General features: G+C 40.9%; 1 protein-coding gene across 1 annotated transcript in view; it reads left to right on the top strand.

Moving 5' to 3' along the window:
- The window catches only part of LOC133615781 (myosin-binding protein C, cardiac-type-like), a 97,587-nt gene that overhangs the window by 50,475 nt on the left and 32,579 nt on the right, over nt 1–14,533 (top strand). The window contains exons 13-19 of the mRNA XM_061974553.1: nt 348–472; nt 1,274–1,379; nt 5,493–5,659; nt 10,720–10,885; nt 10,958–11,064; nt 11,142–11,171; nt 11,317–11,456. Of these exons, the coding sequence (XP_061830537.1) occupies nt 348–472; nt 1,274–1,379; nt 5,493–5,659; nt 10,720–10,885; nt 10,958–11,064; nt 11,142–11,171; nt 11,317–11,456 (841 nt within the window). The remainder of the gene's footprint in view (nt 1–347; nt 473–1,273; nt 1,380–5,492; nt 5,660–10,719; nt 10,886–10,957; nt 11,065–11,141; nt 11,172–11,316; nt 11,457–14,533) is intronic.

The raw sequence follows: 14,533 nt of genomic DNA, 5'->3' as shown, positions 1-14,533 counted from the left end.
GTGTTGCAATGTTAAGATTTCATCATTGATATATAAACTATCAGACTGTGTAGTCGGTAGTAGTGGGTTTCAGTAGGCCTTTAAAATAAGACTGTAACATAAAAAAATGTGGAAAAAGTAAAGTGCTGTGAATACTTTGCTGTGAATGTTTGCAGCAAGTTTTGAATCATAATTCTTGATTAACCTGTTTTTATGTGCACCCTTCTCCTCTCTCTCCCTGCCATTCCTACCCAGCAAGTAAGTGTTGTTTGTGTGTGTTGAGTGGGATTTTAGATTAGAAGTACTTTTTTTTTTACTATACACTGTAAAATGGGCGCTTTTGTAAACTTCTAATTGTCTCGGTACAGGTACATTTTTGAGAGTGTTGGGAACATGCGCTATCTCACCATCAACCACTGCTCATTGGCTGACGATGCAGCGTACTGCTGTGTGGTGGGACAGGAGAAATGCACCACTGAACTCTTTGTTAAAGGTGGGTAAGGATCGGTAGGATGAGTGGCGTAAGGTGAAGTGAGGTTCATGGCTTGTATGGAATTGTCGGGTTTTTTTAACTTCTTGTGCTCGAATCAATGTTAATACAGGTTGATCATTAAGAGGCAGAGACCGTTAATATTTTAAAGAAAAAAAGTTTTTTTTAACAAGCTTTTAACTGATCATTTTAAGCTCTTTTTACGTTCTTAATTTAAATTCTGTTATTTGGTATTTTATTTATTATTATTATTACTACTAGTATTCTCATTACTATAATATTATATATTAATTATAAAACTATTTATATTTAATTTTTACTTATAATTACAAGTATTGTTTTATTTTATTATTTTTGATAAATTTTTTTATTATCAAATGTGGATGCCTCAAAGGTGGCGTTTCCTTAATCCTCTGTGCCATGCCGTGTCTTGTTATTGTCAATGTGTGCGTGTGTGCATGCTTTTTTTTCCTGCACTTTGTGTTGCAACTTGCCTGTGCATGAAAAGTGCTACATAAATACAGTTTGATTGATTTACTAGTTGAAGATGATAACGAGAAAAACATCAGAGAGTAGGCTCAGCTTGATCAGGTTTCTGCCTTGTATTTAATCAGGACATTTGAAAAAGTAGTCATTTTTAAACGATTTGACCTTTAAAGACAAGTCAAAGGACAAATATACACTCATGTTATTATTTGTGTCCTTCCCTGCCTCCTCTGACCACACGTCACTGGAAGCTATTAACCAAACAAAGCTTGTTTGCGAGATGTTCTTTGGTCTGCCATGACGCCCTGTTTGCTCCAGAGCCTCCTGTTCAGATCGTGAAGAACCTGGAGGATCAGATGGTCATGAAGGGGGAACGCGTGGAGCTCGAGTGTGAGGTCTCCGAGGAGGGAGCTAACGTGAAATGGTTTGATTTCCATCTTGTCTTGTAAAAAATATTAAATACATGTGGCTTGTATCTAATATTTGAATGCATTTGCAATACTGTACAGTATATGGTGTAATGCATGGGTGTCAAACTCTGTAATTTCACTTGGCCCTTGAGACAATATCAAATTAACACTAAAGCTGGCCCGCCGATCCTCCCGGGAGTCTTCCAAACGCCAGTCAGCCAGCCAGCCAGCCGAGTGCTGGCCGAGTCACATAACATGTGACTGCAACGCAGTCATTAGAATGCAACGCATACTTCATCAACAGCGATACAGGTTACACTGAGGGTAGCCAAATAAAAAACTTTAACTGTTAGAAATATACACCACACTGTAAATCCCCACCAAACCAGAACCCTTTGCAGCACTAACTCTTCCGGGACGCTACAAGGTGTGTGTGTGGGGGGGGGAGGTTTGGTGGTAGCGGGGGTGTATTTTGTAGCGTCCCGGAAGTGTTAGTGCTGCAAAGGATTCTGGGTATTTGTTCTGTTGTGTTTATGTTGTGTTACGGTGCGGATGTTCTCCCAAAATGTGTTTGTCATTCTTGTTTGGTGTGGATTCACAGTGTGGCGTATATTTCTTACAGTGTTAAAGTTTTTTATACTGGCACCCTCAGTGTAACCTGTATCGCTGTTGATGAAGTATGCGTTGCATTCGCTCGTGTGTGCGTACAGAAGCCGCACATATCTTGTGACTGGGTCTGAACGATGTTAGAATGGATGAAAAGCTGACATGACGATAGCTCGTAGAGTACGTTGAAGGTTAATTTGTTCAACCTTGGCCCGCGGCTGTTCAGTTTTAAATTTTGGCCCACTCTGTATTTGAGTTTGACACCCCTGGTGTAATGGAACGCAACTCAGGAACAGTATCAATACAGGACCTAAAATGGAACCTTGAGGAACACTACTAGGGTAACTAAAAAGTTGGATAAAGGACTATTGACTGCATCTAAAGGAAGCAAGCTTTAGCAACACTTTAAATCACATGATGAAAAATATGTGTAAATGCCAAAAAAGAGAGGACTTAGGCCCGTTCTACACTTAGCCGCCTAAGGTTATCCAGGGTAAATCCCATTTAACCTTACCCATGTCCACACACACACAATGGTTGTCCCCCCGTCCGTCCGCCGGCGCAACGCGAACTAGTACGCATGCGTGGAAAATGCACACGTCATAGTCATCTCCAGTGTTGCTTTGTGTGCAAGTTCTTGAATTAAATTGAATTTATCTGAACAATCTCCAGTGTTGTAGTATTTCAGTTAACTGGAATCCAGTGTGCTGTGGGGCCCTATTGTAGGGAATCACACCTGAGACATCATTGATTGATTGATTGAAACTTTTATTAGTAGATTGCACAGTACAGTACATATTCCGTACAATTGACCACTAAATGGTAACACCCCGAAGAAGTTTTTCAACTTGTTTAAGTCGGGGTCCACGTTAATCAATTCATGGTATTCATAAATAAATCAAATCTTTAATGGACATGTGAAAGTAAACAATGTGATGAAGAACATTTTACATCAATCAAACTAGGGATCTAGATATCTGACCAGGACACTCCTCACTCTTTTGCCCTCACCTTCATTGTCCATTCGTTTTTGGTGACTTTATATACTCTGGACCTAGACGTTGAGTCTAGGTCCAGAGTATTGGCGGACAATAACTGATACAGTCTGCTTTGCCAGTCCAAAAGTATTCAATGTTTTCCGTAGTCTTCCCTTGTCGGCCAGGTAATACAAAGCAGACGTTACCTTTTTTTATTCACATCCACGGGAGCCCGCATTCTCGTTGTCTCTCCTTGGACAAATGGACAAAGTTTTTCCGTAAGTAGAATCACAGCTGACCTGGACATTGGAAAGTTATTTTGCCATCTGAGATGTGTTGTATCCCAAATAGCTGCAATCACTTTCTGTTAAGGTATTCATGTGTGATTTCCACAAGCGTCTGTACATGTAGAGGAAGGAGAAACACAGGCATGTCTGGATGACTCGCCTCCCTCTTTTCAGTGGTTAGCTCCGAGTTACGATACCGCTTTATTATGGAGCAGGCTGGGGCGTGTTCTTTCTGACGTCACTTCCTGTGTGGGGCGTGGACTTTCTGACGTCACTTCCTCTCTGAACTCAGTTTGTAAACGTTCACACAAAGCTAAGAGCCGGAAATTCAAGAAATACACGGCGCACTTACCCGTGTAAAGAATTATCCAAGGAGGGGAACTTTAAACGATGGTTTAGTGTGGGTGAAACGGGACTTAGGCTAAAAGAAGTTATCCGGCTTAATGTAGACAAGGCCTTAAAGTGTTGCTTTGAGGAACGTCTTAGTAATGTAAATTCTAAGTGTTCTATACTTGCGAGCAAGGTTGTGAAATGTTAATGCAAGGATCTGCCAATGTGTTTGCGGTCGTCCAAATTCTTTTATACAACAGGAGCACTGTAGTGTTTTTAGGAATTTTCTGCAAAAGTGTTTGTCTCCAAAGTTTGGAACTGGCAGGTATGATGTCACTCCCGAGCTGGATTTGGCCCCTGGACCGCCATTTGGATGGCACTCCTAAACGAGATAGGATAGGACAGGGGCAATGTTCCCTCTAAGGTGTGCGCCTGTGCAATTGCGCACTGCTCAAGTGTCCTCTGCGCACGGCAAATCTATGCCACGCACAAAATCAAATAAAAAAATAAGCGCATAACAATTTTCGACACGACAGAGAAAACAGTTTTCGTCATCATTGTTCAAATATTGTAACGTCTGTCGAGACGCTTTGAGGGCATGAATTCCATCGATCACTTTACTGAGCAAAACTCTTTATTGTCGGCCATAAACACATCACCAATACATTAGTTAAAAAAATTATATCTAGCAAAACTGGTCATTTTCTGCAGTACAAACCAGACCAAAAGCAACTTTGTTATATCAACAGCAGCTGCTCGCTCTTTCTCACTTGCGCCAACACATGCACATATGGCACTTAGCCAGTGATGCGTTTACAGCCACACAAAAAGTCGGACAACTCCAACACCACACATAAAGTGTAATTCCAGGTCGTTACACTATGATTTACCAATCAAATGTGTGCTTATTTTAGTGTCATTTATTAGGAATCTTAATTTATAAATATTAATCATGAAATGCTGTTAGTATATTAAATAAATACTAATAAAAAATATATTTTTTACAAACAGGAAGTTGCATGAATGTACACATGATCCCCTGCTTACATCTCATTGTGCAACATGTGAATGTTTTAATGGGAACTAAATGCAATGTCTGAAAGGGGTACAGATTATTTCCAAAGCAGGACCTCCACCCAGACAAACAATACAAGTACACAGTTCCTGAAAAACAATCGGTTTTGTTATTGTCATTGTAAGTGGGCCTAAACACTTATATTAGAAAATAACCTCATGGAAATGACTGCTGTCATTTGATTATAATAATAAGAGAATGTTGTCTGTCTATCTGTGTTGGCCCTGCGATGAGGTGGGGACTTGTCCAGGGTGTACCCCGCCCTCCGCCCGAATGCAGCTGAGATAGGCTCCAGCACCCCCCGCGACCCCGAAAGGGACAAGCGGTAGAAAATGGATGGATGGATGGAGATTTAACTTGTTATTTAGTCAGGTTTGGGACAGGTGTGCTGCTGGTGTAGCCACAGTGTGCACGTCTGATGTTGCTCACATGGGCTCCACTGAATACTCAGGGAGTTTTTGTGTTTGCTCACACACATGAACACATGAATGAGTTAGAGGGAGCATTGGACAGGGGTGTGCAAATTGCAGCCCGGGGGTCATTTATGGCTTGCAGCAATGTAGCCATTTAAATAAATTAACAAAGAGACATTAATAATTCACCTTTGTGGAGTCAAGACATGTTTTTATCTTTGAGAAGGGAAATATATTGATGCAATTTGGATACAGTAGACTTTATTAATCCAGCATTGTAGGACTTCCGTTTGGATCTCAATATATTTTGCAGATGTGTAATTAAAATACTGTCAAACATAGAGTACACAGTATATTAGTTGTTGTATTATTATACAAGTATTACCGTTTAACAAATGATTTGTGCTCATGCTGATCGATGCGTTGCATGTCTGTGCAGGGAGAAGGATGGTGTGGAGCTAGCAAGAGATGAATCCTTCAAGTATCGCTTCAAGAAAGATGGCTGCAAGCATGTTCTCATTATTAATGAGGCCACCAAAGAGGACTGCGGCCACTACAAGGTCAAAACTAACGGCGGCGAGTCGATGGCTGAGCTCATGGTGCAGGGTGAGTTTCACCATGAAAGGTGCAACAATTCGTTGACTTTATCAACAAAAATAGTTAATACTATTTGTCACGGACAAATTCATTTGTCAAAAATTGTTATCGAAGACGCCATCACTTTTTTTTTCCGGAACGTAAACAAATATGCTCTGCCGGCAAACAACAGGATGAGGAAAATGGCTGTTGCCCCTGGCAACGATACCACCAACAAAAACATTGAACTTGTCTGACATGAGTTTATTTTCCTGTTTACTTACAGAGGTAAATCTATAATTGCTATTAGCTGTTACTGAAGTAAGAAAAAACTATGGGGTGTTTGAGTTAGGATAAAGGTCTGTATTACAACAACCGAAACATTACCACTAAGGCCAAGGACCACAATCCACAACGTCCCTGATAATTTCATTTGATTATGAAATTCTAATGTTTTCCCAACAACCAATGTCAAAATGGGGAGTGTTATGAGCAGGGCCGTTACTAGGAATTCTGGGCCCCCAGAATGAATATCGGTGTGGGCCCCTTTACCGCATTCAATTTTTTTTTTTTTCTTGATGGTGCCTTGTTTAATATACCCATTTGTTTCCTTTTTTGTGATTAACAACTTAACAAGTCAGAGTATTGTTATGTAAATTATGAATTGTTAGTTGTCTTATTCTCATTTCACTAATTTTCAACAAGTTATTACACCTCTGATTGCAAAATACATTTTAAAGTAACCACTCAACAAATAGGTATATTGGGTATTTTATTGTATTCAAAAATCTAAATATATAGCCCTTAATCACAAATGTCTCAAAGGGCTGCACAAGCCACCACTACATCAGGAAAATTAAAAAAACTCAACCCAATGGGGACAAAAAGAAACCTTGGAAGAGACCGCAGATGTGGGGACCACACCTTGGGTGACCGGTGCAATGGATGCCGAGTGGATACAGTTAATAACGTGAGGGTCCAGTTCATAGTGAGGCCAACAGTGGATCCTCGTGTATGTAGACAAGCCAGCAGCGCAGAGACATCACCAACTGATGCATAGAGCAAAGGTCCATCCCGGATCCCAACTTGTAACAGGTAGCGCCGAGTCGGAGTTGTGGCAGCAATAATGTGGGGGCTGCTAAAGCATTGGTTATTAGTAGTTTTTTGATAATGAGTCAGAACTTTGAGTTTTATATGGTAGTAGTATCGGAGTGTACGGGAGTACCATAACTTTAGAGGTGGTAATAGACCAATCGTATTAATGTTGCGATGCATGGGTTCATTTATTATTTGTGTAAGACCACAGCTATCAATTACAGTCTGGAGCGCCACACACAAAGGGTCTGACGTGGTAATCATATGGATATTAAAATGCATCATTATAATTATATTATCTGCATGCGTCACTTGATCAGCATCAAACTCTGAAAATTTGCTGATTAAGTACGAACAGGGCCCAGAGGGTGATAGATAACAGCCAGATGGAGAGGTAGTGGTGTGACAGACCTCATAGTAAGCACCTCAAATGATTTATATTTATTATTTAGGTTAGTGCTAAGGTTAAGGTTTTCATTGGATATTAGTGCGACCCCTCCACCCTTGTTAAGGGGACGGGTAATATGTGCACTCGTATAGTAAGGAGAAGATGCCTGGTTTTAGCCAAGTCTCATTGAGACCAATGACATTAAAATTGTTGTCTCTAATGACCTCAATAACTAATAGCGCTTTGGGAGACAATGATCTGATGTTTAAAAAGACCACATTATAGGTAGTTGGCTGTTTTGAGGCATTTTTATTAATGGTAACTATAGTACTGATATTAATAACGTTACGTCTATTTTGCATGGTGCGCCTTAAACAGTTTCAATCACATTTAGGTAGGGTTGACCCGATTCCAATAATTTGGTTCCAGTACCAAAATGCTTATTGATACTTTTCGATACTTTTCCAAATAAAGGTAACTACCAAGAAGTTTTAATTTTGGCTCTATTTTAACAGAACATCTTACAATACAATAAACAAATGTTTCCTATTGCACTCAAAGAACAATTTTAGAAGGTTAAAATATAAATCAAAGGGCATTAAACACATTGTGTTTTTCTTGTTGCACTCAAACAATTTACAATTTTCCATATTACATATAGTCTGCCACAACCAAGGATTAGATTAGAATATAATAAAAAGCTTTATTGACATTATATTAAATGCTTCATGATTTATGGTTGCCAATCCTGGTATGTGCTTTAAGAAAAATACAATAATTAGTAAGTACTAAAAACAAAACTATGAATAGAAGTACCCAGATCAGCCATGTAACATGTAAAACACACATTTGTTAAAGATAAAACACAAATTGTGGCAATTTGTTACCAAATTCAGTATTCTACTTGCACTAGTTGACGTTAGATGGGCGGTCCTAACCCCGATAATATTTGGCATTAAGCCAAGCAGCTTTGTGGGCGTCTACGTATCCACGTGTTATATATCTACATTTTTACAACAGGGGAGCTGGTTAACTTATGAGAGTAGTGTGTGTGTGTGTTAAAGAGCCAACATGTTGGCTGAGTGATGTCAGTGAGTGAGTGGGCGAGTAAAGAGAGAGAGGAGCGCACGCATTGCGCAGTGAAGTGATGAATGGGTCCGGTTGTGTCCTGCAAAACTAATAATAAAGCAACCAGATTGTTACAAATTGGTGGCCTCCGATTTTGACCAGAAAGCGGTGCTTAGCAGATCCATTGCGGGGTAAAGTGCAATGAAGGGAGCGTTTCCTCTGTGCTCCTCTACTACGGTCTGCACCGGAGCTGAACAACAGGACATGTGTAACAACTAGGACATGTGTAACAACTACATTATTACCTGTCACTTTTTATAACTCCTTGTGCAGATCTGAATGCTTATTATTTAAATGTTTACCTAAGTTTGCAAAGGTGGTAATACTAATCGCCACATTTGGCGAGGCGTGTTTTAAAGCAACACTTGAGGCATGGCGCTTCCTTGTTTAAAGCGTCACCTTTATCGTTGGTTTTGAAGCCCAATAATCTCCATAGTGCACTTCATGCACCCTCTTTATTAACAAGTAGAATTGTCGTTTTTTGACATTCTTCCTTTCCAATATGTTATTGCTTGTATACACTTTGTGTGTTTGTTTACACACACTCAACATCATGCGCCACGGCTCTGTAGTAACTGCCGCACAACAGCACTCAGATGAAAGAACAGTACCGGTACTTTTCAAAGGCAGAATAGTACAGATTTCAATCAATTAGTATCGCGGTACTTTATTGGTACCATTTTACAGTACAACCCTACATCTAGGAACTGATATGGTTGGGATCTTGAGATTATTTGCTTGTTGCTGCGATAGATTTAACACTTCATAATTTGCCACTTTGGTAGAATGCATGTCTACCTCTGGCACAGTCACTACAGAAAACATATTATGTGAGTCATGTATTATTTTACGGGAAATGCTATGTGTGCAGGAATTTTCCAGCGTGGTGCTGGTTAGTTCTAGCTTAACTGACTCCTCACGCAGGCTAACAGGCACTGTAATTGCCTGTGTCCGAGCTTGCTCTAGTGTAGTTAGTCAAGTGTGACCCAACCAGTAATCTATGTTGCTAGGTAGAGTGATGGCGCCTTCTGAGTTAGGGTGAAGGCTGTCCCTCTTCAATCAATCAATCAATGTTTACTTATATAGCCCTAAATCATGAGTGTCACTGAGTGTCTTCAGCAAGCCCAGTTCTCCCCAGAAAGGGGGACAATTATCAATAAACGTGAGTCTCTGTTTCCTACAAAAACTAGCCAGCCACTTGTTAAGCGAGACTAATTTGCTACATCTCTCATCATTGCCTCTCACAGGCACAGGTGGCGCAACATCTTTCTAGCAAGGTTACAAGTCCTAGCTATGTTCCTCTTTGTAATCTCTGACTGTCTCATCCTATTGTCATTGTGTACAACTATGTTTGCGTAGCTAGTGGTGTGATTAGGCTGTCGTACGTGTTTACTAGGTCTGTTGCGAGTCAGCTCCCTAAGATTGGCTTCAATGTCAGTTGCTCGGGCCCCGGGAATACACTTAATTATGGCTGGTTTACTAAAATGTATGTTCCGAGTAATGGAGTTTCCTATGACCAAGGTGTGGTGTCCGGTAGATTGGGGTGTAGCTAAAAGGCTAAATCTATTATGCATCTCAACCGGATCACCGTGGCCTGTAGACCACTTAGGGCAGCTACAAACTGGGCTAGTCAGCTTGCTACAGCTAACGCTAGCAAACATGTCTGCGGCACCCTACGAAATTACTCTGCTCTAATTGGCGGACACGGCCCTCGAGTAGAGCTAACCTATCCACACGAAGAACAGGAAGCCATACTCACCTTGTTTTTTTCACAGAGCGTAGTAGCTTCAGACCGGGATTACCTTAGCTTCGCTATTTTAGCAACTAAATAGCTGGAAGTGAGGCGGTGAAACAGAGTGGGTGCTTTGTAAGTTCGATAAGACTACTAAATATGTTGGAGAAGGATTAAAGAAAGGTGTAAAACAATGAGAAGCACACAGATAGAAAGATAGCACTTAGCTTTGAGTGGTGAACTGCAGCAGCAGTAGCCAGGTGCAGCGGCGGGGCAACCGAACTCAACCGAACTGAGAGGCAAGACGAACTTCACCGAATCGAGTGATGCTGCCTCCAACGCACAGTAGTTTCGGCCCGGGACTAGCTTAGCACTGAAATTGCGGTAGTAAAACTGAAAATGGGTGCTTTGTTAAGTTTGATAAGACACTAAATATGTTGGAGAAGGCATAAAGAAAGCTGTAAAACAATTACAAACTTTGTAGAAGCACACAGATAGAAAGATAGTACTTAGGTTTTAAGAGTTGAAAAGCGCAGTAGCTTCGGACCGAGGCGAGCTTAGCTTCGATAGCTTAGCAGCTCGCTAGCGGAAAGTTAGGCGGTGAAACAGACAGCAGGTACTTTGTAAGTTTGATAAGACTTTTACTAAGATATACAAATTGTACTGCCTCTTACATTTTCTGCATATGCATGCCCAACTCGTCTGGTTTCTGCAAGGCTTACCAAGAGCCATTTTTTGTACGTGCAGAGAAAGAGCTAGAGGTCTACCAGAGCATTGCTGACCTGACAGTCAAGGCGAAGGACCAGGCGGTGTTCAAGTGTGAGGTTTCAGATGAGAACGTGAGGGGAACTTGGTACAAAAATGGAGTGGATGTCAAGCCCAATGCCAGGATTAATATTACGCACATTGGCAGGTGACTATACTCACAAGTGTAGTTCTCTCAAAAATGTCGCTCCCAGGATGCCTCTACCTTTGACTCGTACAGAATCCACAAACTGACCATTGAAAACGTCAAACCTGAGGATGAAGGAGACTACACGTTCGTACCAGATGGCTACGCTTTCAACCTTTCTGCCAAGCTTAATTTCTTGGGTAATATCTACATTCATAAACTCATACAATCTTAAACTGTCACTTACTTACATAACGTTTTTTCTTCTATTTTGTAGAGGTAAAGATTGACTACGTGCCACGTCAAGGTAACTTGAAAAATGTCCTCTGCTCTTTAAACCTACAGTATATACATTAACCAATTGAAATATTAGTTACACAAATACAACAGCTGTATTGCCTATTCCTAAACCAGCTTTGGTGTGTGTGTGTGTTCTACGAATTTGCTTAAAGACCCTCCTAAGATCCACCTGGACTGTATGGGCCAAACAACCGAGTCTACCATCGTGGTTGTGGCCGGCAATAAATTACGACTGGATGTTCCTATAACTGGTGACCCTGCTCCTACTGTAGTTTGGACCAAAGGAGGAAAGGTAATGCACGTCGGTTATGCAATTGTGCCACATAGACACATACGCATTTATTTAGTACAAAACTAAGTCCACAGAGGCATGATTGGGTGAGTTTAGTTATAAATAACTTGATTGCCCTGCAGAGACCTGCATCAAACACATTTGGAATTAATTACTGTAGATGTTTAGTAACCTTTGACCTCAGAAATGAGTGGATGAATTGCAGAAAGAAAGTTTTTTTTTTTTCCAGAACAATGCAATATGTTTTAGCAGCAATGGGGAACCAAATGGGGACATCCATCCATCCATTCATTTTCTTCACTTTATCCATGTCTGAGATGCCCAGACTTCCCTGTCACTGGCCATCATCTCTATCTCCAACAGGAGACTCAGGCATCCCCTGGCCAGCTGTGAGACATAGTGCCACCAGTGTGTCCAATGTCTACCAGAGTATGTCTGAACTCCTCTCAGACCACCTCACCATTGAGACTTCTCGGAAGCATCCACACTAGATACCACTTAAACTGGTACCTCTTAATGTGGAGTAACAGTGGCTCTACTTGTAGTCCTTACCAGATTATTGAGCTTCTTATTTTATCTCTTTGGGTGAGCCCAGTCATTCTGCAAAGGAAGACCAACTTAGACACTTGCCCTTCAGGTCCCCATACAGAGCTTGTGACTATAAATGAGGGTAGTAACGTAGATTGACAGGTAAATTAAGAGTAATCTGATGCAGCAATTGCATACTGCAGACATCCCACAATCCATCTTTCCCAATTCATGAACAAAACCTAAAAGTATTTACATTTCTCAATTCAAGGTACGACTGCACTCTTAACAAGGAGGGTTTACCCTTTTCTAAAAAGAGAACAATGGTTTCAGATTTGGAAGTGGCGATTCTCATCTAGGAGGGTTTCAAGCTACAGACTGCTCCATGAAACTCTAAAGTCTACATTTGAAGCCCTACACTTCAGCTGAAAATAGCAGGGATTTAATTGTAAGGCCACCATACTGGATGCCCGACATGCCTTGCCTGTACCTAAAAATGTCATTCATACAAATAATGAACAGAACTAGTGATAGAGGACATCCTTGGCAAAGTTCTATTCACTGTACTGTCACTAAGCTCCTTCTTTGGTTTTACAAGTTCAAGATTGCTGGTCCAGTGGTCTGCAACCAGGGCAGATGATATTGCACCTTCCGAATCTAAGGTTTAACTAACGGTCAGACTTTTCTTTCCAGCACCCCGGTGGAGACTTCCCCAAGGAGGCTGAGTAGTTTGATCCTTCCATAGTTGGAAGACCACCTTTTGTCTCTATTGAAGATAGCATCAACCTGATTTTAAAGCTGTAAAGACAGTAGAATGATTGCATACAAAAACAATCCTGTCATTAGTATGCGTGTATGTTTGTGTATTCAATCATAATTTATGAAATCCCAAGGGTAATATTAATAATTACAAACTGAAACGTAGTTTGCTTTTGGAAACTGTGGACCAATGGTTTTAAATTATCATTGACTTAAAATGCTTGACATATGAGACTCCAAAAATTGTTATCTTTATGCTTGAGCACAAATTTCCTGCTAAGGCTTCACCAGTTTTATGGTACCAATTTGACGATGCTGCTATCCCAACCTATTGCTATTTTCTTCTCCATCCAAATCCTTTCAGAGTGCATTTGATACATCTCCTCCTGGGCTCTCTGCCCACTTAAATTAGCTTCGCTTCTCGCTGTCCCATGGGCTCTGCACGTTGCTCATGCTTCATTCCTTTGTTTCAGCACCTTGTTCACCTCATATACTACCTCTTCAAGCTCTCTTAGAAAGTCAAATTACAGCCATCCCAGCATACTTGCCAACCCTCCCGAATTTTCCGGGAGACTCCCGAATTTCAGCGCCTCTCCTGAAAACCTCCCGGGACAAATTTTCTCCCGAAAATCTCCCGATTTACAGCCGGAGCTGGAGGCCACGCCCCCTCCAGCTCCATGCGGACCTGAGTGACGAGTCGACAGCCTGTTTTCACGTCCGCTTTCCCATGATATAAACAGCGTGCCTGCCCAATCACGTTATAACATCTACGGCTTTTAGAGAGTGCACAACTGCGCACACAACAAGGAGACGAAGCAGAAGAACGAGGAAGATACAGCCATGGCGACGCCGACGACGAGTAAGATGAAGAAATACGCTTGCAAGTTCCAAAACGAATGGAAAAAAGAATTTCCGTTTATCCAGGACAGTTCGAAGGGGAAGGGGTATGCTGCCTGTAAATTTTGTAGAACAGACTTCTCCATTGAACACGGTGGTCGAACGTATATACTCACTCATGAACGGTCAGCGAAGCACAAGGTGGCGGCAGCGCAGCACAGCCCAGTATTATGGGCCACCTAGCTAAATTATGTCGAGACAAAAATGGCTATGCTGATAGCTGGAAGCAACATTCCGTTCTCATTTGCGGATGTCTTCAACAAATCCGTGAAGGATATTATCCCGGATTCAGAGATCGTTCACCAGTACGTAAATGGCAGAACAAAGGCTACTCAAATAGTGAAAGGCAGGTGTTGTTTTTTTGTTTTTTTTAGTAAGCTTCTGGCTGCAAAGCATTGCACTTTCAAGTACAACAATGACTAGATGAGTGTTATGTGTGTGTATATGTGTAAATAAATGAACACTGAAATTCAAGTATTTATTTTATTTATATATATATATATAATAAAATAAATATATATATATATATATATATATATATATATATATAGCTAGAATTCACTGTAAGTCAAGTATTTCTTATATATATATATATATATATATATATATATATATATATATATATATATATATATATATATATATATATATATGAAATACTTTTGGTGAATTCTAGCTGTAAATATACTCCTCCCCTCTTAATCACGCCCCCAACCACACCCCCGCCCCACCCCCGACCACTACCCCTACCCCCCACCCATCTCCCGAATTCGAAGGTCTAAAGGTTGGCAAGTATGCATTCCAGTCCACCCACTGCACCCAAAACATTGGTGTCCCACAAGGTTCCCACCTGGAACCATTTCTCTTTGCTCTCCAACACCAAAGTCAACACC

Source organism: Nerophis lumbriciformis, linkage group LG15, assembly GCF_033978685.3.
Source record: "Nerophis lumbriciformis linkage group LG15, RoL_Nlum_v2.1, whole genome shotgun sequence".
NCBI classification, from domain to species: Eukaryota; Metazoa; Chordata; class Actinopteri; order Syngnathiformes; family Syngnathidae; genus Nerophis; species Nerophis lumbriciformis.
This window is presented reverse-complemented; position numbering and strand designations above follow the sequence as displayed.